Source organism: Hypanus sabinus, chromosome 19 (genome assembly GCF_030144855.1).
Source record: "Hypanus sabinus isolate sHypSab1 chromosome 19, sHypSab1.hap1, whole genome shotgun sequence".
Lineage (NCBI taxonomy): Eukaryota > Metazoa > Chordata > Chondrichthyes > Myliobatiformes > Dasyatidae > Hypanus > Hypanus sabinus.
Genome location: NC_082724.1, coordinates 25,624,437 through 25,649,979, shown reverse-complemented (window position 1 = coordinate 25,649,979; position 25,543 = coordinate 25,624,437). Strand labels below are relative to the sequence as shown.

The following is a 25,543-nucleotide window of genomic DNA, read 5'->3' as shown; positions in this document are numbered from 1 at the left end:
AGCAGTTTCTATTAAAGTCAGATAAGCCAGCCTCTGATAGCAAAAAAAGAATTTTCGTCAGATGTATGATCTGTCTTTGATTATCATTGGTGAGAAGCACTAGGATGGCCTTATTTCATAGTATTGTGTAAAAAGATCATGAAACATTTCTTCACGAAGAAGAAGGAAAGTGGAGCTGAAGGACAGAAGAGACTAAAGTTGGAGGCGGGGGAAGCCAAGAAGTCAAGCAAGTTCTTCATGCCCTTCTTTGAAAAGCCCAGAACAAGTAGCTTGCCACATTCCATGGAGTCGCCTGCACCTGCTACAAGTTTGTTAGAATCCGAAGCTGGATCAAGTTCAAATGCGTCACAAGCGGAGGAGAAAGTCAAGTCAGATAAATCCGAGTATGACAAGATTAAGAGTGAGGCTGCCACAGAGAACGTGGACATGACAGGAGGGGAAAACAGTGGTGGTGGTGGTGATGTTGAGTTTACTGACAAGATTTTACCTGATGAGATTGAACTTGATGACACTGAACCTAGTGAACTGGATGGTTTCAAAGAGCCTCGAATTGTCATACCAGAAGTGATAGAACGGCATGACATTGAACTTCTGAAGTTCGACAAAGATACTGCAAAAGCAATTCTGCCTGATGTGTTGAGAACAGAAATAATAAAGCTGGGCTCGAAGTATTTCCAGAGCATTGGGGGTCCTTTCCTACCAACAAATAACCGCTTAATGAACAAAACTTGGTTCAAGAGGAAATTGGGAAATGGTCGTGGTGAGGAAGTGACTCACTCATGGCTGGTCTATTCCCCTTCTAAAAAGTCTGCATTTTGTATCTGTTTTCTTTTCTATTCCCAGTCAGACCATCAATCCTCATTGGAGCAGGAAAGTGGATTCAACCAGTGGAAAGCACCTGAAAGGATTAGTGTTCATGAAAATGCCCAGAATCATCGGGAATGCTTCACACAGTGGAAAGGGATGGAAAGAAATTTAGCGGGAAGCAGAGGAGTTACTGATGCGGTATTTCAGTCACAGATTGAGAAGGGAAAGCTGAAGCGGCGTGATAACTTGACAAGAATCCTTCACTGCATAAAATTCCTTGTGACTCAGAATCTGATTTTGCGAGGACACAAGGAGTCACTTCACCTAGACAATGACTCCAAAGTGGGAAATTTCCTTGGCTTACTGAAACTACTGGCCATCTTTCACCCTGTCATTAAAAAATACCTCACTCATTTGGAAAGTCATCCTGGATCCATGTCTTATCTTTCACCGGGTGTCCAGAACGAATTCATCCACATGACGGCATCTACTGTTCGCCAGAGTTTACTGAGAAGCATTCATAAAGCCAAGTACTTTGGTCTCTTGTTTGACTCGACTCCTGATCCATGAGCAGATGTCAGAAGTAGTGAGGTATGTGGAAGTTAATTTTGAGAGGAAGACAATCCATGTTAGAGAGTCCTTCCTTGGTTTTATCCAGATAAGCCAGAAGGATGCTGAGAGTTTGGTTGAAGACATCTGGAAATAGCTAGAGAAGGGTGAAATGGAGCTACAGGACTGTCGGTCACAGTGCTATCACAACACTGCTGTGATGGCTGGATGCAGAAGTAGTGTTCATCAAAGAATAAGTGAGAAAAACAACCTGGCAGTGTTTGTGAGTTGCAACAACCACTCACTCAACTTGGTGGGTGTACATGTAGCCAAACAGGATACAATGATGGTCACATTTTTTAGAACCATCAAAGCTCTCTACGTGTTTTTCTCTTGTTCAACACAGTGCTGGGAAAAACTCAAAAACGTCGTGCCTGTGGTTGTTAAGTCAGAATCTGAAACCAGGTGGAGTGCAAGGACAGAAGCAGTGAAGCCCGTCAGCAGGTACCTTGAAGAGATTCTTCAATTTCTCCAGGACGTGATAGACAGTCGAGACCAGTGAAACAAGAAGTGATGCTGTACAACTGTATGTTGAGTTACGATTTTCTGATTTTTTGATTTTGCTAGGATTTTGGAACAAAGTACTTATTTGCATTGACTGTATTCAAAAGAGGCTGCAGGATCCTAGCATGAACTTCCACGATGCTTCCCTGAATTTGAAAGCCCTCCGCGATCATTTTTATGATGAAGGAGAAGTGTTGGTCAGTGAGTCACTCGAAGAAGGAGTCAGTCTCTGTCAAGAATGGAATATTGAACTTGAAAGGCGTCAGAGACGAAAGAAACGAATGGCTGATGAGAACTCGAGAGACACTGGGTTAACAGCTAAGGAGGAAATGGAAAGAGTCAGGGAGGGACCGTCTTCACAGAGAAATGGACGAAAGTTTTGCTCGTTTGCACGACACTGACACCAAGTTTGGGTTCCTTCTCGATGTCGAGGGACTGTGTTATGGCGCCGACAGTAACAACCTAAAGAAGAAGTGCGAAAATTTGGGCAAATTGGACAGCTCTGATGTTGATGGACAGCAGCTATATGAAGAAATTTTGGATTGCAGAAAGTTGCTATCAAGGCGGGTCAATGTGAAAATATCAGGACCTGAAGATGTTCTTGAATTTATTGTTCAGTATGGAGATGAAAGTGTTCTCCCCAATCTTCGTATTGCTTTTCAGATAATGCTAACCATCGCAGTTTCCATTGCCAGCTGTGAGAGATCATTCAGCAAGTTAAAACTAATACATTCATTTTTGAGAGCCTCCATGGGTCAAGGCAGACTCTGTGATCTTGCTCTGCTGAGTGTAGAAAGAGAAGAAACTGAAAAATACTGACTTTGATCATATCATAGACCAATTTGCATCAGTGAAAGCAGGGAAGATGCAGTTATAATTTTCATGTAGTGCCATAATTTGATAATTAAAAGATTAATGAGTTTGACTTGTATTTTTGAGCTCATATTATGGTAAAGTTAACTAATGGGTGTCTGATGTTTGGACAGGGGCGCGATTTCAGTGCTTGCCATAGGTGCTATTTTCCGTAGATATGCCCCTGCCCTGCAGAACACTATTAGTCACTGGCAGCCAACCAGAAAAGGCCCCTTTGTTCCCATTCTTTTGCCTTCTGCCAGTCAGCCAAGATTGCTGCATAGAAGCAACACGTACAAAATGCTGGAGGAATTCAACAGGCCAGGCAGCATCTGTGGAAAAGAGTACAGTCAATGTTTTAGTCCTGCTGAAGGGTCACAGCCCGAAATGTCAACTGTACTCATTTCCATAGATGCTGCCTGGCCTGCCGAGTTCCTCCAGCTTTTTGTGTGTTGCTTGGATTTCCAGCATCTGCAGATTTTCTCTTAGCAGCATTGAAGATTGTGTCTTGTTTAGGAATCTCATGCATAACACCTTGTCAAAGGCCTTTTGAAAATCCAAACTAACATCCACTGACTCTCCTTTATCTGTCTTACCTGTTATTTCTTCAAAGAACTCCAGTAGATTACCCTCAAGGAAACATGCTGACTTTGGCTGAGAGAAGAACTTTCACATACTCAAACAGCCCCGATGATCATGTGATTTCCATCGTTGGAGCCAATGTGAGAGCATCCTTCAGGAAAGTGAACCCACGGAAAGCATCCAACCCAGATGGGACACATGGCCAAGTATTGAAAATGTGTGCTGGACAACTGGCTGGAGTATTCACTGATTCTTTAACCTCACATTTCAGCAGTCTGAAGTACCTACATGCTTCAAGCAGGCTTCAATTATGCCAGTGCCTAAGAAAAATGTGGTAACCTGCCTCAATGACTATCATCCAGTGACACCTACATCCAATATGATGAAGTGAGGTTGTTGATGAAACAACTCAACACCTGCCTAAGAAGCAATTTGGATTTGCTCCAATTTGCCTACCCTCAAAATAGGTCCACAGCAGATGCCATTTCTTTACACTAACCCTAGAACATCTGGACAGTGAAATGCATATGTCAGCATTCTCTTTATTGACTATAGCTCAGCATTCAGTACTATCATCCCCTCAAAACTAATCAACATACTTCAAGACCTTGGCCTCAATGGATCTTCGATTTCCACACTTGCAGACCCCAGTCAGTTCAGATTGGCAACAGCATGTCCTCCCCAACTTCCATCAGCGCAGATACACCATGAGGCCGCATGCTTAGCTGTATACTCTATTTGTTTTATTCTGATGGCTGTGAGGCTAAGCACGGCTCCGAAACCATATTTAACTTTGCTGACAACACCACTGTCATTGACTGAATCAAAGGTGGTAATGGTGGTAATATAGGAGGGAAATTGTTAATCTAACTGAGTGGTGCCACAACAACCTCTCACTCAATATCCGCAAGACCAAGGAGCTGATTCGTGACTTCAGGAGGAGAAGTCTGGAGGTCCATGAGCCAGTCCTCACTGGGGAGTCAGAGATGAAGAGAGTCAGCAGCTTTAAGGTTCTCGGTGTTACCATTTCAGAGGATTTATCCTGGGTCCAGCGCATGAGTGCTATTACAAAGAAAGCATGCAACACATCTTCTTAGAAGTTGGCAAAGATTCGGCATGACATCTAAAAATTGTACAAATTTCTATAGATGTATGGTGGAGAGGATTTTGACTAGTTGCATCACAGACCTGCTATGGAAACATCAACACCCTTGAATGGAAAATCCTACAAAAAGTAGTGGTTACGACCCAGTCCATCATGGGTAAAGCTCTCACCACCATTGTGCACATCGACATAGAATGCTGTCATAGGAAAGCAGCATCCAACATCAGGGACAAATACCTGGCCACACACTCTTCTCACTGTTGCCATTAGGAAGAAGGTATAGGAGCCACAGGATTCACACCACCAGGTTCAGGAATAGTTATTATTCCTCAGCCATCAGGTTCTTGAACCAAAGCGATTAACTTCACTCAACTTCACTTGTCCATCATTGAATCATTCCCACAAGCTATGGACTGACTTCCAAGGATTCTTCATTTCATGTTCTTAATATTTATTTCTTATTTATTTATTTTATAATAATAATTATTTTATCTTTTGCACATTGGTTGTTGTCTGTCCATTCATTGACTCTGGCATGTTCCTTTGATTTGCTGAATATGCCCACAAGAAAATGAATCTCAGAGTTGTATATATTTACATATATGTACTTTGATAATAAATTCACTTTGAACTATTTTATTATGTGCCTCAAAATACTTTGAAACCTCATCCTTAATAATGGACTCTTAACATCTTGCCAACCACTGAAGTCAGGCTAACTGGCCTATAATTTCCTGCTTTTTACCTCCCTCCTTTCTTAAAGAGTGGAGTGACATACAATTTTCCAGTCCTCTGAAACATTCCAAAATCAAGTGATTCTTGAAAGATCACTGCTATCTGCAGTGGGTATAAATATGCACCAAAAATATACGAACCATGCCCATATGTATAACATTATGATAGTGGGGTAAACATAGTTACATATTTTTGGATTCTCCATATTGCTTCATAATTCATTATTATCCAAGTACTATATACAGCTAGACTAAGAACTTCAACATTTATCTTACAAGTTTATTGTTGCCATTATCTGATCCAATGTTGGACAGGATTTAATTTGAATAAAACATGGAATGAGTAGATAATTGCTTCTTCTTATTTTGAGAAGAAAATCTGGTTACTCATTGCTTCTGCCCAATCTCCTTCCAGCAATTTTGTAATAGTGTTATCAATTTTATGTCTGTTAAATTTAAATACATTGTTTACATTATGCCTTGAGGGTTTCAAATTGAAAAGTGGCTTGAAGAGATAGAATTTCCATTTCTGCTTTATGAGTTTTCGACTACTTTTTGAAGTTTTTTTTCTTCTGAAATATTTTTCATTTAACTGTTTGTTAGAGGGTGATTTTTTAATAAGTGAGATAATAATTTATTATAAATTTTTACTTTGACATGAGAAATTGACATGCCAACACAGAAATTTTAAGCATTCTATATATTGACAAAAGAATAAAGATAATATAAAAATCTTGGAAAAATGATGAATAATTGAATGATAAAATTAATTATTTTATTTTCAGCAATTGCTTCTCTGTAGTGAAATTACAATCTTTAATAATTCATTGCATTATGTAAAGCAGCGAAAGGCAGAAATAGAAGAATTAACGATATACATTATCTTACTATTTTTGTAATTGGAAGAAACTCAAATTGAACAGCCTCTTCCTCCTTGTAAACTATCTTTTGATTACAATAATTGTAGAATATTTTTGTTCACATTGCAAGTAAGGAGAGGTATGGCACAAAAAGTGGTAATGCTTTTCATTCTTCTAGCTTTATTGCAGCTTTTTAAAATTTTATATCTCTGAATCTAAGATTAGCTACCCGAGTATATGTTATAACAATGACATACACCAATATTTACGCAGACCCGATCATTTCAATACCATTCAAAAGTTTGTAAGTTTTATTTGTCTATACCTTTCAAATTTGCAAAATCTAGCACACCAATGTACTAACTTCTTTAAAAAGAACTGTTCACTTAAAAATTGGATTGGTGTTTTGGTTCTGAATTGGGAAGAATTCTGCACTGTCTGAAATTGTATTCCTTGTAATACAGTTCTTTATTAACATTGAAAATCATAAGCATGATTTATTCAGGGTAATTGAAATGTGATGAAAAACAATTTAATGTGTTAAGCTATAGGAAATAAATCATTATTCATTCAATGTCCACAAATATGGTCAAAATATGTTTTTGATCTAGTGACTGCAACAAACATTAACCTCTGAAGAGATTATTTTTACATTGTATCAGTTCACTTCATGACTCTTGTCTGTTTTTATTCCATTGTGGCATTGATGGCACTCACTTAGCAAATACAATGGATTCTAGTTAATTGGGCTTTTGTTAATCAGGGCAGCTGCTTATTTGGGACAACTCTTTAACAAACAAAATAATTGAGAAAATAGCTAGGATTCCCTTAATTTATTTGGGACACTTTGACACCTAATTGGGACAGGAGAGCGTGCCGAACAGTTATTATAATGTTAGTCATGTGCACTTCTGTGAATGTTAGGCTTTATACTGTGCTTAGCGTGTACAGTTTTTAAATAGCATAAGTTGTGTGTGCTTTTTATGAATACAGCTTCATTAAATCTTCAGATATTCATGCTATTAGATTTGTTCCATGATTCACAATGACTTAAATATTATTAGAATGAAAAATCAGTAATTTTGTTAGAGCATAATAACTCTGCAAACTTAGCTTTTGGACACAAACAAGAGAAAGTCTACAGATGCTGGAAATCCAAAGCAACACGCACAAAATGCTGGAGGAACTCAGCAGACCACCAGGCAGCATCTATGGAAAAGAGTAAACAGTCGACATTTCCAACATTTTGCACCAAGACTCTTCATCCTGATGAAGGGTCTTGGCCTGAAATGTCAACTGTATACTCACTTCCATAGATGCTACCTGGCCTGCTGAATCCCTCCAACTTTTTGTGTATTTCAGCTTTTGGACAGTTGGATGAATTTTAAATTTCATATATAGATGAAAGAAGCTATTGTTATGTACCCCGTAACTGGATGTCTTACCAGCAAAAATAGAAGTTTCCGTTGGAGTCTGGTACTATTTTCCAAACAGTGTTTATTAGTAAAATATAGAAATCAATATCAACAATGCAAATATACAGATAATACACGTTAGCAATACTAAACCTAAAAGTGTGGGTATAATAATAATAATCAATAATAAACAAGCTCTATCGTTGTCTAGGTTATAATGAATTGTCATATGTGAGTATAAAGTTCAGTTCAGTTCATACAGGCTGAGGTAGTTGTTGGTCGATGTGCTGTAATTGTTGGAGAGAGAGAGAGAGTGAGCAAACAGTGACAGCTATTGTCTTGCAAACCTTCCTTTACAATCTTGATCCGTCGACGTGTTGTTGTGGCCATTCAGGTATGACCCTTCTGTCCTTTAGCTAGACCGTTCTTCTATGGTGGACCCGTCACCCAGGCAAGGGTGGACACACACAAGCCCCCACCGGCCTCGCTATAAACACTGTGAGTTAAAATTGACCAATCTTTCGTTCAGTCTCCGATGCCCCCCACTTTTCTCGTGGGTTCCAACACTTAAACAGTGCTCACTAGTGTGTCTCTTGGTGCGTCTGAGGGGTGTCTCCCCAGACCTCACTTTTATCCCTACTCACGGGGTCTCAGGTGTCAATCAGTTTTGAATGGCTTAGCCCATCAAACCAGCCCACTCCGGCTGTCCACTGAGGAATTTTAATGAACAGTATAGTACCAAGTAAACACCCCTCTCCGGAGCAATGAGCCTTACAGGAGTCGTAATATGGTCTCTCTCCCCTGGTGTTATCTCGCCCTTGTCTGAAGCAAATGTTCCAGTCCCAATATGTTTTGTTCCATGTCTTTCTCTCTCATTAACAGCCTGGCAATAGTAACGATTTATAATTCTCTCAGGGGAGGGGGACATGTGCAACCTTGCACCCTTATGCCTATCAGAGGTGTTCATCCTTCGTAACACTATTGTAAAGCACTGAACAGAACAGTGAGTTTTGGATTAATTTAAATCAGGGTACAGCTGGAGAATGTTGAGGGCGAGGGTCAACTTAAGAGGCCTGTGAAGTTAAAAATTACTTACATACCTTAACAGGTTTGAATCTAGATGTTTGATATTAATGTTATTCAAGATTCAAGATTGTTTAATGTCATTTCCAGTACACAAGTGTAAAGGAGAACAAGATCATTGTTAATCCACATCTAATGCCGCATGTGAAAAAAAATCACATAAATATATAAAGAACACAATAACAATAATAAAAAACACAATAAATATAAACATGTAAAATAGTTTGTATACTTAGATTGATTATATGTCCATAAAGTGATGCTAGGTACAGCAGTGCCTGTACGTAAAGTGATTGACAAGAAATAATAAAGTAGTGGTGATGGGGAGTGTGGTGGTTGAGTTAGTGGCAGGAGGTGTTGATCAGCCTTACTGCTTTGAGGAAAATAACCCCTTTTGACTCTGCTGGACCTGGTGTGGATGCTACATAGCCTCCTCCCTGATGGAAGTATGGCAGACAGTCCATGATCAAGGTGGGTAGGGCCTGCAGGATATTACTGGACTTCTTCTGTCATTTTTCTGTATATACTGTATGTGTTTGATGGTGGGTAGGCTGGTGCTGGTGACACATTGGGCAGTTTTGACTGCGAGTTGTAAAGCCTGCTTGCCCCCGCAGTGCAGTTTTCATATCGTCTACTGTATCTGTAGAAGGTCACGAGTATTGAAGTACATAGTCCAGCTCTCTTTAGCCTCTTCATAAAGTAGAGGCATTGGTGAGTTTTCTTGATTGTGTAGGATGTGTTCTAGGATCATGAGAGGTTGTGTGAGATGTGCTTGCAGTTTCCACTGCTGTGCTGCCAATGTAAAGAGGGGTGTGAGAGCTGTGAGTTCTGAAGTTGATCACCATCTTATTTGTCTTGTTGACCCTGAGAAAGAGGTTATTTGCCTGGCACCTATAAAACATAGGACTGTCCTGCATGGGAAAAGGCCCTTTGGCCTATGACATCTGTGCTGACCACGATGCCAAATTAAATTAGTCCCCTCTATCTGCACGTGATCAGAGTCCCTATATTACATTCATGTTCATGAGCTTTCATTTTCTGGACCTGCAAGCCTTAAGAAAGATGTTTTTTCTAATTTTCAATAATATATTGCTACTGAGTAGAGAGCCCTTTATCTTGTTTGTCATCTGTAATTTGATTGCTCTGGGAGTATTGGGTTTATGACACTAAAGCTAAAATGTAGTTAATTATTTTAGTAGTCAGCATGATATTTTTACCAAGGATTTTTTGCAGTGATTTTGCAGTCTCTCATCGCCTTGAAGAGTTATTAAGTACCAAGGTTGCAAGTTCCTTTGTGGGTAAGAATGAGTTAAAGTGGCCACAGACTTGAATTTCCATTTCATTGCTTCTAAAAGGTTTGAGATTTAGAGCAGAGGAAGTTAAAATGATGGACTGTGATATGAAAAAGAAAAGCTATTTCCTTTAATTAGAGGGTCATGACACATTACTGTTTATAATTGACCCTTAAAAATAAATGCTTTCAAAACTGTCTGAATATTATATTAATGAGATTTCATTCTGAAGTTCTTTTTGACCAAGCAGCTCCAGCATAGGACTATTAGATGCTACAATGATTTGTCAAATTTGTTTTAATTTGAAAAGAAGATTTTAAAGTAAATCCTATTTAAATCATTAAATTGATAAAAAACAGAAAATTCCAAAACATGACATGGACATTAAAAGCATTAGAAAATTAAATTAACAATTGACTTACTGGGGTGTTCCAGTAAGATGGCAGTGCACCTGGATGCAGCCCTTTCTACGGTACCAACCAAAGGAGTTAGTGACTTTCTTAAATGTATTTTTTATGATAGCACACTCTACTGGACATTATGAATGTAAAGTCATGCAGGTGTACCTCATCAGTGAGTTGCTTATTTGTGGAAAAACTGAAGGAGTTGGACCTGGTGTGCATTGTGCTACTGCCTGCGCCAACAAGGAGTCAGAATGAATGTAATAAGGAGATCATCTCAGTTGCTTTTATTATGATTGCAAAACCCTATTAATGTGGAAGGCTGCAGGTCTGATATACTGGTTTATTGGCGAACAGAGGGGCGGATGGCAGGAGAGCTGCATGGCCTCAGTCGTAGCAGGGGCTAGGTATAAAGACACTACGTTACCTGTCTGCTCCCAGGTGAGCGGCGTCAAAGATGGGGGGGGGGGGCAGTGTGGAGTGACATGCTGGAATTGGTGTTGCTCTTGAATGTTTGTTTGGCAGAAGACAAAATGTACTGTGTTTGATTGGAGACTGCTACAACAATCATGGATTCAGGGACTTGGACTATATATTTTTTTGTGTTACTATATTTTACTGTTGTCTTATATGTGCGATGTGTGCCCTGTGCTGTGCGTAAACGTTTGATACTGTGTTTTGCAACTTGGCTCCAGAGTAATGTTGCTTTGTTTGGCTGTATTCATGGGTGGACATATATGGTTGAATGACAATTAAACTTGAACTTGAACTAACATGCGTGAGGCATCTCAGCATACTTGAAAAATGAAGCATATTGTTGTACACATATAATTGTAGTTTTTGCATACATTCCACCTCACATTAATAAATTGGGTCTTAAGCTTTAAGAAAAAATGTCACCAGTTAGCTATATTCTTGGTTATAGATATATATTGCACTAGTTGCTACCATCGTAACAGTATGAAATGTGTTGTTCATTGCTTAAAGAATGGCTGCAGCCTCTTGAGATTTTGCTTCTGATCCAAAATTGCAAACGTAAAAAATGAAAATGTTATGTTGGCATAATAAGGAATAGCATAAAAATGAAATTTAATTACCTGATCACATTACTGGTTATGAGTTGTTAATAATTTCCTCAGATAATAAGGCAGCCTTACAAGTAGAATATGTATTGCCCTCAGAGAGACTTGGCTGCATGCTCTTTTTGCAGGAAAAACTGATAAGTGCAAAAACTAAAGTCCCATTGTTATTAGTTTAAACAATTCACATAATTATTTTTTACTTAAGCATTAAAGTGTAATTGTATGTTTTGTTTGCGGCTTCCTTCAGGAAGTTGTGAATACTTGTAACCAGAAACTAATTACTAGCAATATTATCAAATAGCATTTAGAAAGGCTTAAATTCCAAATGAGCAATAACACTTAAAAATATTATCACGTAGGGAAAGGTGAAAGAGAAACAGTAAAAGAAATTAAACTTCTAGCAATACAATGGGAAGCTAATGGATAATTTTTAATGGCACTAATGTTGTTGTTTTATCAGTCAGAGAAAAGTTTGGAGCTGATGATAAAATAATACGCTTACAGCTAAAACATAAAACAGACAGTGTTGCTGGGTAAGTTGAACAGCAGTTGATTATTTTTAACCCTTCAATGTAAGGGCATTTATACACACAGTTTGATATACAGCAGTGATTCCCAATGAGGGCAGTACTGCCCCCCTCGGGGGGGCATTTATGTGTCCTAAGAGAGCATTAAGGGAAATAGAAATTGTCGGGGTGTTCAAGATTCTTGGAGGGGTGGTAAGCAGCATCCTAACTTGAGGCACAAGACCTGACCAACCATGTCATCTTGCTGCCATCATTAACATCCGATAGGCATTTCTAGTTGGTGTTAATTTTTTATTTTAATTTAGCCCTGTTAGTGATGGATAAATACATACAGTATGATCCCTATGAGCCTTGAATTCTAATCCTGCTAAGAAAATAGAAACTACAAAAGTGCGTCAGTACAGTGTTACATACCTGGAGTATGGTTTTGTTCCATTCCCGTCAGATCAGCGACACCCCATGTGTCTTATTTGTAATACTATATTGTCTAATGAAGCCATGAAACCATCAAGACTGCGGGAACACATCTGTAAAAGACACCCTGAAAAGGCCACTTATGGTATACACTCAGTTCCAGAAGATGAAATAAATATTTACAAAGTGTACACACGAGTCATTTGCCAGGGATGCTAAAAATTACTTCATAGTAGTCTCTTTGCTTCATATAACATTTCAAAAATTAAAACAGAATGCGGAAACTCTCTTACAATTGGTGAAAGATTAATAATGCCTGCTGTATTAGCAGTGCTCACCACTTTTTTCAAAATGGATACCAGCATTTTAAAATCAATTCCTCTGATCAATAACTCTGTAGCTCATCGTATTAATGAAATGAGTGAAGACATTGAGTATCAACTTTGCATAGAACTACAATAAACAGAATTTGAGGTACGACTGCATGAGTCAACTGTGCGTGACAATGAGCTAATGACATATGCATGGTTTTTCAAAAAATGGAAAGGTTTAAGAAGAGATTCTCTTTTCTAAAAGTTAAAAACAATCATCAATGGAGAATCAATCAATGACAAGCTCAAGATGTATATTGAGGATAAAAGTATTTCGATTAGGAACATGATATCTTATGCAGCAAATGGAGCACTATATATGAGAAGTCACCATGCTGGTTTAGTGACATTTATGAAAAAAATTCTAAGTCTGTTTGCAATCTATTGTTTAATTCATGATCAGCATCTCACAGCCAAAAGACTCAGCCAGTGACTTTTTTCAAGCATTGCTCTTGCAATATCTGCTATCAACAAAATTAAAGATCATCCATTAAAAAGCAGAATATTTCACCAGTTATGCCAAGATAACAATGAGGAGTTTGAATGCTGGCTTCTTTGCACTGAAGTGAGTTGGCTGTCAAAAGACTGTTGCTTAAAATGTTTAGTTGATATTCTTGACACTGCGGTTGAATATTTGTTTAAAGTCGACAAGAGCTTGGGAAACGACTGAACTTCTATGTGGAGATGTGGCATACCCAGCTGATCTGTATGACAAAATGAACATTCTAAATATGAAACTGCAGGGTAAGAATTTCAATTTAATCCAGGCAAAAAGTGCAGTGTCCATTTTGCAAGAGTTTGCACCTGCAGTCACTGAAGAAGGATTTTCAGAATTGATTCAAAGATTTGAATGATCTGGGAATTCTGGATTGGTCATTAGCACTTTGTTTTGCAAGACTGAAGAACAGGAAGAGAACTTGCAAGAAGGGTCAGACAGAAGGGTCAGATTCTGTTGATGCAGGAAAGAAGTACGAATGGTAGTTTGCCTCACAGGTGCCAGGGTCTGGGATGTTTCTGACCACATCCACGATATCCTGAAGTTGGAAGGTGAACAACCAGAGGTTGTGGTACATATTGGTACCAATAACATGGGCAGGAAAAGGGAGGAGGTCCTGAACGCAGACTACAGGGAGTTAGGAAGGAAATTGAGAAGCAGGACCACAAAGGTAGTCATCTTGGGATTACTGCCTGTGCCACGTGACACAGGAATAGACTGAGGTGGAGGATAAATGCGAGTCTAAGGGATTAATGCAAGGGGCAGAGATTCAGATTTCTGGATCATTGGGACCTCTTTTGGGGCAGGTGTGACCTATACAAAAAGGACAGGTTGTACTTGAAACCCAGGGGAACCAATATCCTGGCAGGCAGGTTTGCCAAAGCTATTGGGAAGAGTTTAAATTAGGATTACTGGGGGGTGGGAACCAAACTGAAGAGACAGTGGAAGAGGCAGTTGGCTCACAAATAGAGAAAGCTTGGAGACAATGCGAGAGGGAGGATAGGCAGGTAATAGGGAAGGGATGCGCTCAGACCAGTGGTTTGAGATGTGTCTATTTTAATGCAAGGAGTATTATGACAAAGCAGATGAGTTTAGAGCATGGATCAGTACTTGGAGATATGATGTGGTGACTATGACAGAGACTTGGATGGCTCAGGAGCAAGAATGGTTACTTCGAGTGCCAGGCTTTACGCGTTTCAGAAAGGACAGGGAGGAAGGCAAAAGAAATGGGGGCGTGGCACTGTTAACCAGAGTGTCATGACTGCAGAAAAGCTGGAAATCATGGGAGGAATTGTCTACTGAGTGTCCGTGCATAAAAATTAGAAACAAGAAGGGGTCAATAGCTCTACTGGGTGTTTTTATAGACCACCCAATAGTAACAAGGACATCGAGGAGCAGATAGGGAGACAAATTCTGCAAAGGTGTAATAATAACAAGGTTGTTATGGTGGGAGAATTTAATTTGCCAAATATTGATTGGCATCTCCCTAGAGCAAGGGGTTTAGGTGGGGTGGAGTTTGTTAGTTGTATTCAAGAAGGTTTCTTGACACAGTATGTAGATAGGCCTACAAGAGGAGAGGCTATACATGATCTGACATTGGGAAATGAACCTGGTCAGGTGTCAGATCTCTCAGTGGGAGAGCAATTTGGAGATAGTGATCACAATTCTATCTCCTTTACCATAGCATTGGAGAGGGATAGGAACAGACAAGTTATGAAAGAATTTAATTGGAGTAAGGGGAAATATGAGGCTATCAGGCAGGAACATGGAAGCATAAATTGGGAACAGATATTCTCAGGAAAATGTATGGAAGAAATGTGGCAAATGTTCAGCGGGTATTTGCGTGGAGTTCTGGATAGGTACATTCCAATCAGACAAGGAAAGGATGGTAGGGTACAGAAACCATGGTGTACAAAGGCTATTGTAAGTCTATTCAAGAAGAAAAGAAGAGCTTACGAAAGGTTCAAAAAACTAGGTAATGATAGTAAAAAACTAGAAGATTATAAGGCTAGCAGGAAGGAACTTAAGGAAGAAATTAGGAGAGTCAGAAGGGGCCATGAGAAGGCCTTGGCAGACAGGATTAAAGAAAACCCCAAGGCATTCTACAAGTAGATGAAGAGCAAGAGGATAAGACGTGAGAAAATAGGACCAATCAATTGTGACAATTGAGAATTGTATATGGAACCAGAGGAAATAGCAGAGGTACTTAATGTGTACTTTGTTTCAGTATTCACTACGGAAAAGGATCTTGGCAATTGTAGGGATGACCTACAGCGGACTGAAAATCTTGAGCATGTAGATATTAAGAAAGAAGATGTGCTGGAGCTTTTGGAAAGCAACATGTTGGATAAGTCGCCGGGACCGGGTGAGATGTACCCCAGGCTACTATGGGAGGCGAGGGAGGAGATTGCTGAGCCTCTGGCGATGATCTTTGCATCAACAATGGGAACAGGAGAGGTTCAGGAGGACTGGAGGGTTGCGGATATTGTTCCTTTATTCAAGAAAGGGTGTAGAGATAGCCCGGGAAGTTATAGACCAGAGAGTCTTACCTCAGCGGTTGGTAAGTTGATGGAGAAGATCCTGAGAGGCAGGATTTATGAACATTTGGAGAGGTATAATATGATTATGAATAGTCAGCATGACTTTGTCAAAGGTACATCGTGCCTTATGAGCCTAATTGAGTTTTTTGAGGATGTGACTAAGTGCATTGATGAAGGTGGAGCAGTAGATGTAGTGTATCTGGATTTCAGCAAGGCATTTGACAAGGTACCCATGCAAGGCTTATTGAGAAAGTAAAGAGGCATTGGATCCAAGGGGACATTGCTTTGTGGATCCAGAACTGGTTTGCCCACAGAAGTCAAAGAGTGGTTGTAGACGGGTCATATTCTGCATGGACGTCAGTTGCCAGTGGAGTGCCTCAGAGATCTGTTCTGGGACCCCTACTCTTCATGATTTTTATAAATGACATGGATGAGGAAGTGGAGGGATGGGTTAGTAAGTTTTGCCGTCGAGCGGGCAGCGGAGTCCGTGGAAGCAGAGTCCTGGGCTTTAGCTAAGTGGGCTTCGGCGTAAGGCAACTTCGGTAAGCCTGTGTGATTGCTCGCTAAGGGGAAGAAGGTAAGGTCGCTAGGTGCTTTTTAGACATTCTATTAATTCAGTTCAGGTATGGGGGAGACAGTCAGAGCAGTGGTGTGCTCCATATGCAGTATGTGGGAAGTCAGGGTCAACACAGTTGTCCCTGATGACCACACCTGCAAGAGGTGCGTCCAGCTGCAGCTCCTATCAGCCCGAGTTAGGGAGTTGGAGCTGGAGCTGGATGAACTACGGATCATTCGGGAGGCAGAGGCAGAGATAGATAGGAGTTATCAGGAGGTAGTCACACCAAAGAACCAAGATTTAGGCAGATGGGTGACGGTCCAGAGAGGCGGGGGAGCAGGCAGAGAGAGCAGAGCACCCCTGCGGCCATTCCCATTAACAATAAGTATACCGTACTGGATACTGTTGATGGGGATGACCTACCAGGAATGAGTTGCAGTGGTCCTGCCTCTGGCACAGAGGTTGAACCCTCAACTAGAAAGGGGAGGAGGGAAGTGAAGAGAGCGATAGTTTTAGGGGATTCTATAGTTAGGGGGGCAGATAGGAGATTTTGTGGGGCAGATCGGGAGTCTCGGATGGTATGTTGCCTCCCTGGTGCCAGGGTCCGGGACATCTCAGATCGGGTGCAGGCTATTCTTGAGAACGAGGGCATGAACCCAGATGTAGTGGTCCATGTAGGGACCAACGATGTAGGTAAGGTGAGTGAGGGGGTCCTGCTTAGAGAGTTCAGGGAGTTAGGAGTGAAGCTGAAAGGCAGGACCTCCAGGGTGACAATCTCGGGATTGCTACCTGTGCCACGTGCGAGTGAGGCGAAGAATAGAATGATTATGCACATTAATACGAGGCTGAGAGCATGGTGCAGGAAGGAAGGGTTCAGGTTTTTGGATAATTGGTCTTTGTTCCAGGGACATTGGGATCTGTTTCGAAGGGACGGTCTACATCTGAACCGGAGGGGTACTAGCATTCTTGCAGGAGTGTTTGCCAGTGCTGCTCGGGTTTAAACTAGATGTGCAGGGGGCAGGGATCCAGATCCAGAGGGTTGGTCAGAAGGAGCATGGGATTAAATGTGTAGAAGGTTTGGGTAATCTTGAGAAGGTCATCAAAATTCAGGGTGCAGTTAGCCCGATGGAAGTTCAAGGAGCTGGGTTAGGTACAGTAGACAGTCTTTTAAGCAAAGAGAGGAGGAATGGGCTAAGAATTCTATACTTGAATGCACGTAGTGTCAGAAATAAGGCAGGTGAGCTTGAAGCTCAGATGAAAATGGGGAACTACGATATTGTTGGGATAACGGAGACATGGCTGCAAGGGGATCAGGCCTGGGAATTGAGTGTATCAGGGTATACGTGCTATCGTAGAGACAGAAATATGGGAAGAGGGGGTGGGGTGGCCCTGTTGGTAAGGAATGAGATTCAGTCCTTAGCAAGAGGTGACTTGGGAACAGAGGAAGTAGTCTGTGTGAATTGAGCTGAGGAACAGCAAGGGTAAAAAGACCCTAATGGGTGTTGTGTACAGGCCCCCAAACAGTAGCGTGGATATTGGGTACAAGTTGATTAGGGAGTTAACATTGGCATGTGCTAAAGGTAATGTAGTCGTTATGGGAGATTTCAACATGCAGGTGAACTGGGAGAATCAGGTAGGTGCTGGACCCCAGGATAGGGAGTTTGTGGAGTGTCTAAGGCGGGGGTTGGCAACCCGCGGCTCCGGAGCCACATGTGGCTCTTCTACGTCTGTGCTGCGGCTCCCTGTTGCTTTGGGAAATAATTGGTTGTGGCGACCCTTTTCCTGGCACATCCGAACCGATTCACAATTAGATAGCCTACGGGGGTTTGCGAGCACAGAGCTTTGGAGCCTCTGCGCCATGGGGGGCAGGTTGAGGGAGGCTTAAAAGTGAGGCTGAAGATTTCGAATAAAGTTTTTTCCTTCGACTGCAGTTACCGACTCCGTGTCGTAATTTTAGCGCTGCGTGTAGCACACCGCTACATGGTCAGTATTTAATTAAAATGTATTTTATGTTAGTTTGTTAGTTTTTGAAATGTAAATCTAAATTTGAAGATTATGGTGATCTTGTACAATCTAAATAAGACGTTGTGGCGACCCATTTCCTGGCACATTGGAACCGGCTCACAATTAGCCAGCGTTCAGGCTAAGGGAGATAGCCTACGGGGGTTTGTGAGTACGTGTCTTTTGCAGCATCCGCGCCCATGGGGGGCGGGTTGAGGGAGGCTTAAAAGGCTGTTTAGTTCGAATAAAGCTATCTTTGATTGCAGTTTACTGACTGCTTGTAGCAACTACTACAACGTGTTTTTATCGCTGGCTGTCCAGAGGGGAGGTGCTGAAACGCTTTGTCGCGTGTCTGGAAGAAGTGAAAACTTTCCTGGGCAGCAAAGGGCTCAACTTTCCTGAGCTGGAACAGCCAGAGTGGCTGGAAAAGCTACACTTCATGGTAGACATGACAGCGCACCTGAACACGCTGAACACAGCTCTTCAACGGGGTACAGCCCTGCACATGTTGGAGGATGTTTTGGCATTCGAGCGCAAGTTGACGTTGCTTGCCAGAGATTTACAGAAAGGCACATTGTCTCACTTCCCCAATTTGAGAGAGTTCAAACAATGTCACGACATGATAAATTCGGAGTATTTACATTCTGCAATCATCGCAATGCAAACATCGTTTGGGAAACGCTTCTGTGAGTTCAGAGAGGAAAAAAACACATCATCCTTCCCGGTCACTCCCCTAAGCATCGATACATCCCTACTGAATACGACTGCATTGTCAGGTGTGAGTCAACCTGACCAAGTATGATAAATATTTTAATTGCCTATTATTTTACGTATATTCATATGTTTTCATTGTTCAGTGAAATAGTCCTTTTATTTTTCAGGTTGACAGCTGGCTGACGTTATTTTTGGTTTGCTGCTGGCGGCAAATTTAAGTTTGGCGTTTTTCATAAATACAAGAAGGACTCAAATAGACGTTGAGTATTTTACCTAAAAGTAATCTTCAACCCAACGTCTTTTTTTCGGAGTTCAAAATGTTTTTGTTGCATGCAGAAATGTAATTTCGTTTTCCCTGCAGGAGTTCATCAATTTCATAAATGCAACACATTATAGTTTGTTTATACATAGCATAAAGGCAAAACAAAAAGTTGTATGCAGTGTTATTTCATTTTAAATGTCAAACGGGTTTTGCGGCTCCCAGTGTTTTCTTTTCTGTGGGAAACGGGTCCAAGTGGCTCTTTCAGTGGTAAAGGTTGCTGACCCCTGGTCTAAGGGATGTATTTTTGGAACAGCTTGTGCTTGAGCCAACCAGGAACGAGGCTATTTTGGACTTGGTGATGTGTAATGAACAGGAATTGATAAGTGATCTTGAAGTAAAGGAGCCATTAGGAAGTAGTGATCATAACATGATAAGTTTTTATCTACAATTTGAGAGGGATAAGGGCAGATCAGAGGTGTCAGTGTTGCAATTAAATAAAGGAGACTACGGAGCCATGAGGGAAGAGCTGGCCAAAGTTAAATGGGCGGATGCCCTGGCAGGAAAGACAGTGGATCAGCAGTGGCAGATATTCTTGGGCATAATACAAAAGATGCAAAAGCAGTTCATTCCAATGAGAAGGAAAGATTCAAAGAGGGGGAAGGGGCCACAGTGGTTGACAAAGGAAGTCAGAGATTGTATAGCATTAAAGAAAAAGAAGTATGACAGGGCTAAGATGAGTGGGAATACAGATGATTGGGAAAGTTTTAAGGAGCAGCAGATCTTAACTAAAAAAGCAATACGGAGAGAAAAAATCAGGTATGAGCTCAGTCTAGCCAGAAATATAAAAGGGGATAGCAAAAGCTTTTTTAGCTATGTGAAGAGAAAGAAGATAGTTAAGAACAATGTTGGTCCCTTGAAGAATGAATTGGGAGAAATTGTTATGGGAAGCAGGGAAATGGCAACAGAATTTAATGCGTACTTTAGATCTGTCTTCACCAGGGAGGACACAAGCAATCTCCCAGATGTATGGATGGGCCAGGGTCATAAGATATCAGAGGAATTGAGACAGATTGACATTAGGAAAGAAACTGTGATGAGTAGACTGGTAGGACTGAAGGCTAATAAATCCCCGGGTCCAGATGGTCTGCATCCGAGAGTTCTAAAAGAGGTGGATCAGGAAATTGCGGATGCATTGGTAATCATTTTCCAATGTTCCTTAGATTCAGGATCAGTTCCTGAAGGTTGGAGAGTGGCTAATGTTATCCCACTTTTCAAGAAGGGAGGGAAGGAGAAAACGGAGAACTATCGCCCTGTTAGCCTAACGTCAGTCGTGGGGAAGATGCTTGAGTCCATTATTAAGGACGAAATAGTGGCACATCTAAATGGCAGAAATAGGATTAGGCCGAGCCAGCATGGATTTACCAAGGGCAAATCATGCTTGACTAATCTGTTGGAGTTTTTTGAGGGTGTAACAAGGATGTTAGACGAGGGTAAGCCAGTGGATGTTGTATACCTAGATTTTCAGAAGGCATTCGATAAGGTGCCACATAGGAGATTGGTGAGTAAAATCAGAGCTCATGGCATTGGGGGCAGGGTTTCAACATGGATAGAAAACTGGTTGGCAGATAGAAAGCAAAGGGTAGCAGTGAATGGGTGTTTCTCGGACTGGCTGGAGGTGACTAGTGGGGTACCACAGGGCTCTGTATTGGGACCACAGCTCTTTACGATTTATGTCAATGATTTAGATGAGGGCATTGAAAACTATATCAGCAAGTTTGCTGACGATACTAAACTGGGTGGCAGTGTGACATGTGAAGAGGACGTTAGGAGAATACAGGGAGACTTGGATAGGCTGGGTGAGTGGGCAGATACTTGGCAGATGTCATTCAATGTGAATAAATGTGAAGTTATCCACTTTGGAAACAGGAGCAAGAGGGCAGAGTATTGTCTGAACGGAGTAGAGTTAGGTAAGGGAGAAATGCAAAGAGACCTAGGAGTCCTAGTTCACCAGTCAATGAAGGTGAATGAGCAAGTGCAACAGGCAGTGAAGAGGGCAAATGGAATGTTGGCCTTTGTTACAAGGGGATTTGAATACAAGAGCAAGGATGTCCTTTTGCATTTGTACAGGGCCCTGGTGAGACCACATCTGGAATATTGTGTGCAGTTCTGGTCTCCAGGTTTAAGGAAGGACATTCTGGCAGTTGAGGAAGTGCAGCGTAGATTCACTAGGTTGATTCCTGGGATGGCAGGGCTGTCTTACGCAGAGAGATTGGAGAGATTGGGCTTGTACACGCTGGAATTGAGGAGATTGAGAGGGGATCTGATTGAAACGTTTAAGATAATTAAAGGATTTGATAGGATTGAGGCAGGAAATATGTTCCAGATGTTGGGAGAGTCCAGTACCAGAGGGCATGGATTGAGAATAAGAGGTCAGTTATTTAAAACAGAGTTGAGGAAGAGCTTCTTCTCCCAGAGAGTTGTGCAGGTGTGGAATGCACTACCTTGGAAGATGGTGGAGGCCAATTCTCTGGATGCTTTCAAGTAGGAGCTAGATAGATATCTGATGGATAGTGGAATCAAGGGATATGGGGACAAGGCAGGGACTGGGTATTGATAGTGAATGATCAGCCATGATCTCAGAATGGCGGTGCAGACTCGAGGGGCCAAATGGTCTACTTCTGCACCTATTGTCTATTGTCTATTTTCTGATGACACAAAGGTTGGAGGTGTTGTGGATAGTGTGGAAGTCTTTCAGAGGTTACAGCGGGACATTGATAGGATGCAAAACTGGGCTGAGAAGTGACAGATGGAGGACAACCCAGATAAGTGTGAAGTGATTCATTTTGGTAGGTCAAATATGAGGGCAGAATATAGTACTAATGGTAAGTCTCTTGGCAGTCACTCAAAGCAGCTGCGCATGTTGACTCTGTGGTTAAGAAGGTGTACTGTGTATTGGCCTTCAACTGTGGAATTGAATTTAGGAGCTGAGAGGTAATGTTGCAACTATATAGGACCCTGGTCAGACCCCACTCGGAGTACTGTGCTCAGTTCTGGTTGCCTCACTACAGGAAGGATGTGGAAACCATAGAAAGGGTGCAGAGGAGATTTACAATGATGTTGCCTGGATTGGGGAGCATGTCTTATGAGAATAGGTTGAGTGAGCTCGGCCTTTCCTCCTGGGAGTGACGGAGGATGAGAGGTAACCTGATAGAGGTGTTTAGGATGATGAGAGCATTGATTGTGTGGATAGTCAGAGGCCTTTTCCCAGGGCTGAAATGGTTGCTACAAGAGGTCATAGGTTTAAGGTGCTGGGGAGTAGGTACAGAGGAGATGTCAGGGGTAAGTTTTTTACTCAGAGAGTGGTGAGTGCGTGGAATGGGCTGCCAGCAATGAAGGTGGAGGCAGATACGATAGGGTCTTTTAAGAGGCTTTTAGAAAGATATATGGAGCTTAGTAAGATAGAGGGCTGTGGGTAAGCCTAGTAATTTCTAAGGTAGGGACATGTTCAGCACAACTTTGTGGGCTGAAGACCTGTATTGTGCTGTAGGTTTTCTATGTTTCTGTGTTTCTATGAGACTCAAAGCTGCTGCGCAGGTTGACTCTATGCTTAAAAAAGCAAATGTTAGATTGGCCTTCATTAATCGTGAGATTGAATTTAGGAGCTGAGATGTAGTGTTGCAGCTATATAGGACCCTGGTCTGACCCCACTTGGAGTACTGTGCTCAGTTCTGGTTGCCTCATTATAGGAAGGATGTGGAAACCATAGAAAGGGTGTAGAGGAAATTTACAAGGATGTTGCCTGGATTGGAGAGCATGCCTTATGAGAATAGGTTGAGTGAACTCACCCTTTTTTCCTTGGATCTTGGAGGATGAGAGTTGACCTGATAGAAGTGTATAAGATGATGAGAGGCATTGATCATGTGGATAGTCAGAGGCTTTTTCCAGGGCTGAAATGGCTATCACAAGAGGGGACAATTTTAAGGTGCTTAGAAGTAGGTACAGAGGAGATGTCAGGAGTAGGTTTTTTACTCAGAGAGTAGTGAGTGCGTGGAATGGGCTGCCGGCAATGGTGGTAGAGGCAGATACAATAGGGTCTTTTTAGAGACTCCTGGACAGATACATGGAGCTCAAAAAAATGGAAGGCTATGGGTAACCCTAGGTAATTTCTAATGTAAGGACATGTTCGGCACAGCTTTGTGGGCTGAAGGGCCTGTATTGTGCTGTAGGTTTTGTATGTTTCTAAGAAATAATTGAAACTCAGATTGATGAAGATGCAAAAATGCTTTTCAATATGTAGCTTTTGTAATATGTAGCTACACTGTTTCCGAGTTTTCCTGGTGTTTGGAGAAGAGCCATACTGCTCTTAGTTGTATTTCCATCCTCCTACATTGTTGAAAGGGGCTTCAGTACAGTGAACCGCACACTCACAAAAAACAGAAACTGCTTGGGCATTGTTACGCATGGGTCTTAAGGTTTTTGCTGTTGTAACTTGAACCAGATATTTCAACTCTTGCTAAAAACCCATCAAGCTCAAGGATCACATTGATATCAAAGCTGCTGTACAGTGCACAGATACGGCTAGGTTTGAAGACAAATACAAATTTAAAACAGAATAATTTTTCACATGAGAGCATGTGGTAGACATGTTTTTACACTATGGGGGTACTGGAAAGAATATTGTTCCCAAGAGGGGTGTTGGCAAGTATGAAGGTGCTTCGGGGGAGTGATGGGCTAAAAAAGGTTGGGAAACACTGGTAGACAGTATATTCATGAAATCATACTTTATGGTGCAGCATCATATTACTAATTACTACTAACTAATTCTCGGTAACTTACATTACTAATTCTCAGTAACTTTGAATCAGAGGTTATCAATTCAGGCAGATTTTTTTTTCCAAATTTGTAGGTTATTATTATGGAATCTATATTACATTTTGCTTTAATGCCCAAAGACATTGCTTAGACAACCCATTCCAGTGTCTCATATACTTTGCTCTTGTGTTCTCTTGTAATATATTCATTGAGTTAAATGGTAATAATCCTGTTGATGAAAGTACTCTTCTGTTGATGTTTGTATCTTCTCTTTGAATCCAGGTACCTTCTCACCACATCATGTAGGCAGTGAGACAAGAGCCAGTGAAATGCCTGATATTTCATCTGATCAGATGAAGACAACATGTGAAATAAACAACAGTTCCAAATTTCATCAGAGTAGGAGCAAACCGGAGGATGAGGTTAAAGGTTTGATTAAGATTTATCCTACACAACACTTAAGTAATTTTAAATTAGAATACTAAAAAGTGACTTCTTTTTCCTGATATTAAAATATATTTCAGTGAACTTACATAGATTTAAATTTAAGTGGAATCCAACTAAAAAATCTGTTGCTATTCTTTTCTATCATATTTACATATATTTCATAACTGTTTAGTATTTTGCTTAACTAACCATCCTTTCCAGTAGGAAGGCAACACCTGAAACCTCATCTTTACATTCAATACTGTGTACAGTAGTATGAAGGTGTGCATCCAGGATTAAGCAACCTGTGTGATTCTGGCCCACACCTGATTCAAAACCTGTTACAGAAATCTTCCTGCTATAATGAGTTAATTTAATGTTCCTGAGCCTTCCTGATCCACATGGCCTAATGCAAATTTACTCATATACAAAAAAAAAGTTACATCAGATGTCTTTGAGTATCTTGTGATATGTGTTATATCCCATTTTTTCCCCAGAATATTATCCTGTGGGTGACACAGAAGCACTTAATGCTTTTGCCTCACATATCCAGTGACCAGATTTTGATCTGGTTAAAGCTTGCATATTCTCCTTGAGATATTGCAGATTTTCACTGATACTCAGATTTCCTCCCACACAGCAAAAAAAATGGTGGTTGTAGATTAACTGCCCACCATTATACCCAGTGTAGATAGGTGGTAGGAAGTCAATGAGCAAGTGACAAACAATAGATTATAGGAAGTAAGTGAATGAATAATAAAATGAAGTATGAACCAGTGTGGATCAATGGACTGAATGCCTCATTCAACATTGTAAATAAAAAAATGTTAAGAAATATAGAATTGTTAAAGGTTTAAACACAGTTTTCTCACTTATGCTAGCATTAATTCCCAAAACAGTTTGAATTAAAATGTTGGCTTGGACTTTGATGTTAACTGTGAAGCAATGCTATGCTGGCAGTTACTGACAGTGATTAGGCAGTCTCTCAAGCATAGTCTTCTAAATGTAGACATGTACAACTCACTGTCCAATTAAGTGAAGCACATTCTATAGGGGATCTCTAGTGTAAAAGAAACAATGTCATATGCAGCTGAACAC

At 41.0% G+C, this 25,543-nt stretch overlaps 1 protein-coding gene across 3 annotated transcripts in view; it reads left to right on the top strand.

Annotated features, from left to right (window-relative positions):
- Positions 1–25,543, top strand: part of cfap20dc (CFAP20 domain containing) — a 487,560-nt gene that overhangs the window by 270,220 nt on the left and 191,797 nt on the right. For 2 of the 3 annotated variants that reach the window (XM_059944236.1, XM_059944235.1), the window contains one exon: positions 24,302–24,448. In XM_059944236.1, the coding sequence (XP_059800219.1) occupies positions 24,302–24,448 (147 nt within the window). The remainder of the gene's footprint in view (positions 1–24,301; positions 24,449–25,543) is intronic. The other variant, XM_059944237.1, reaches the window with a different exon arrangement.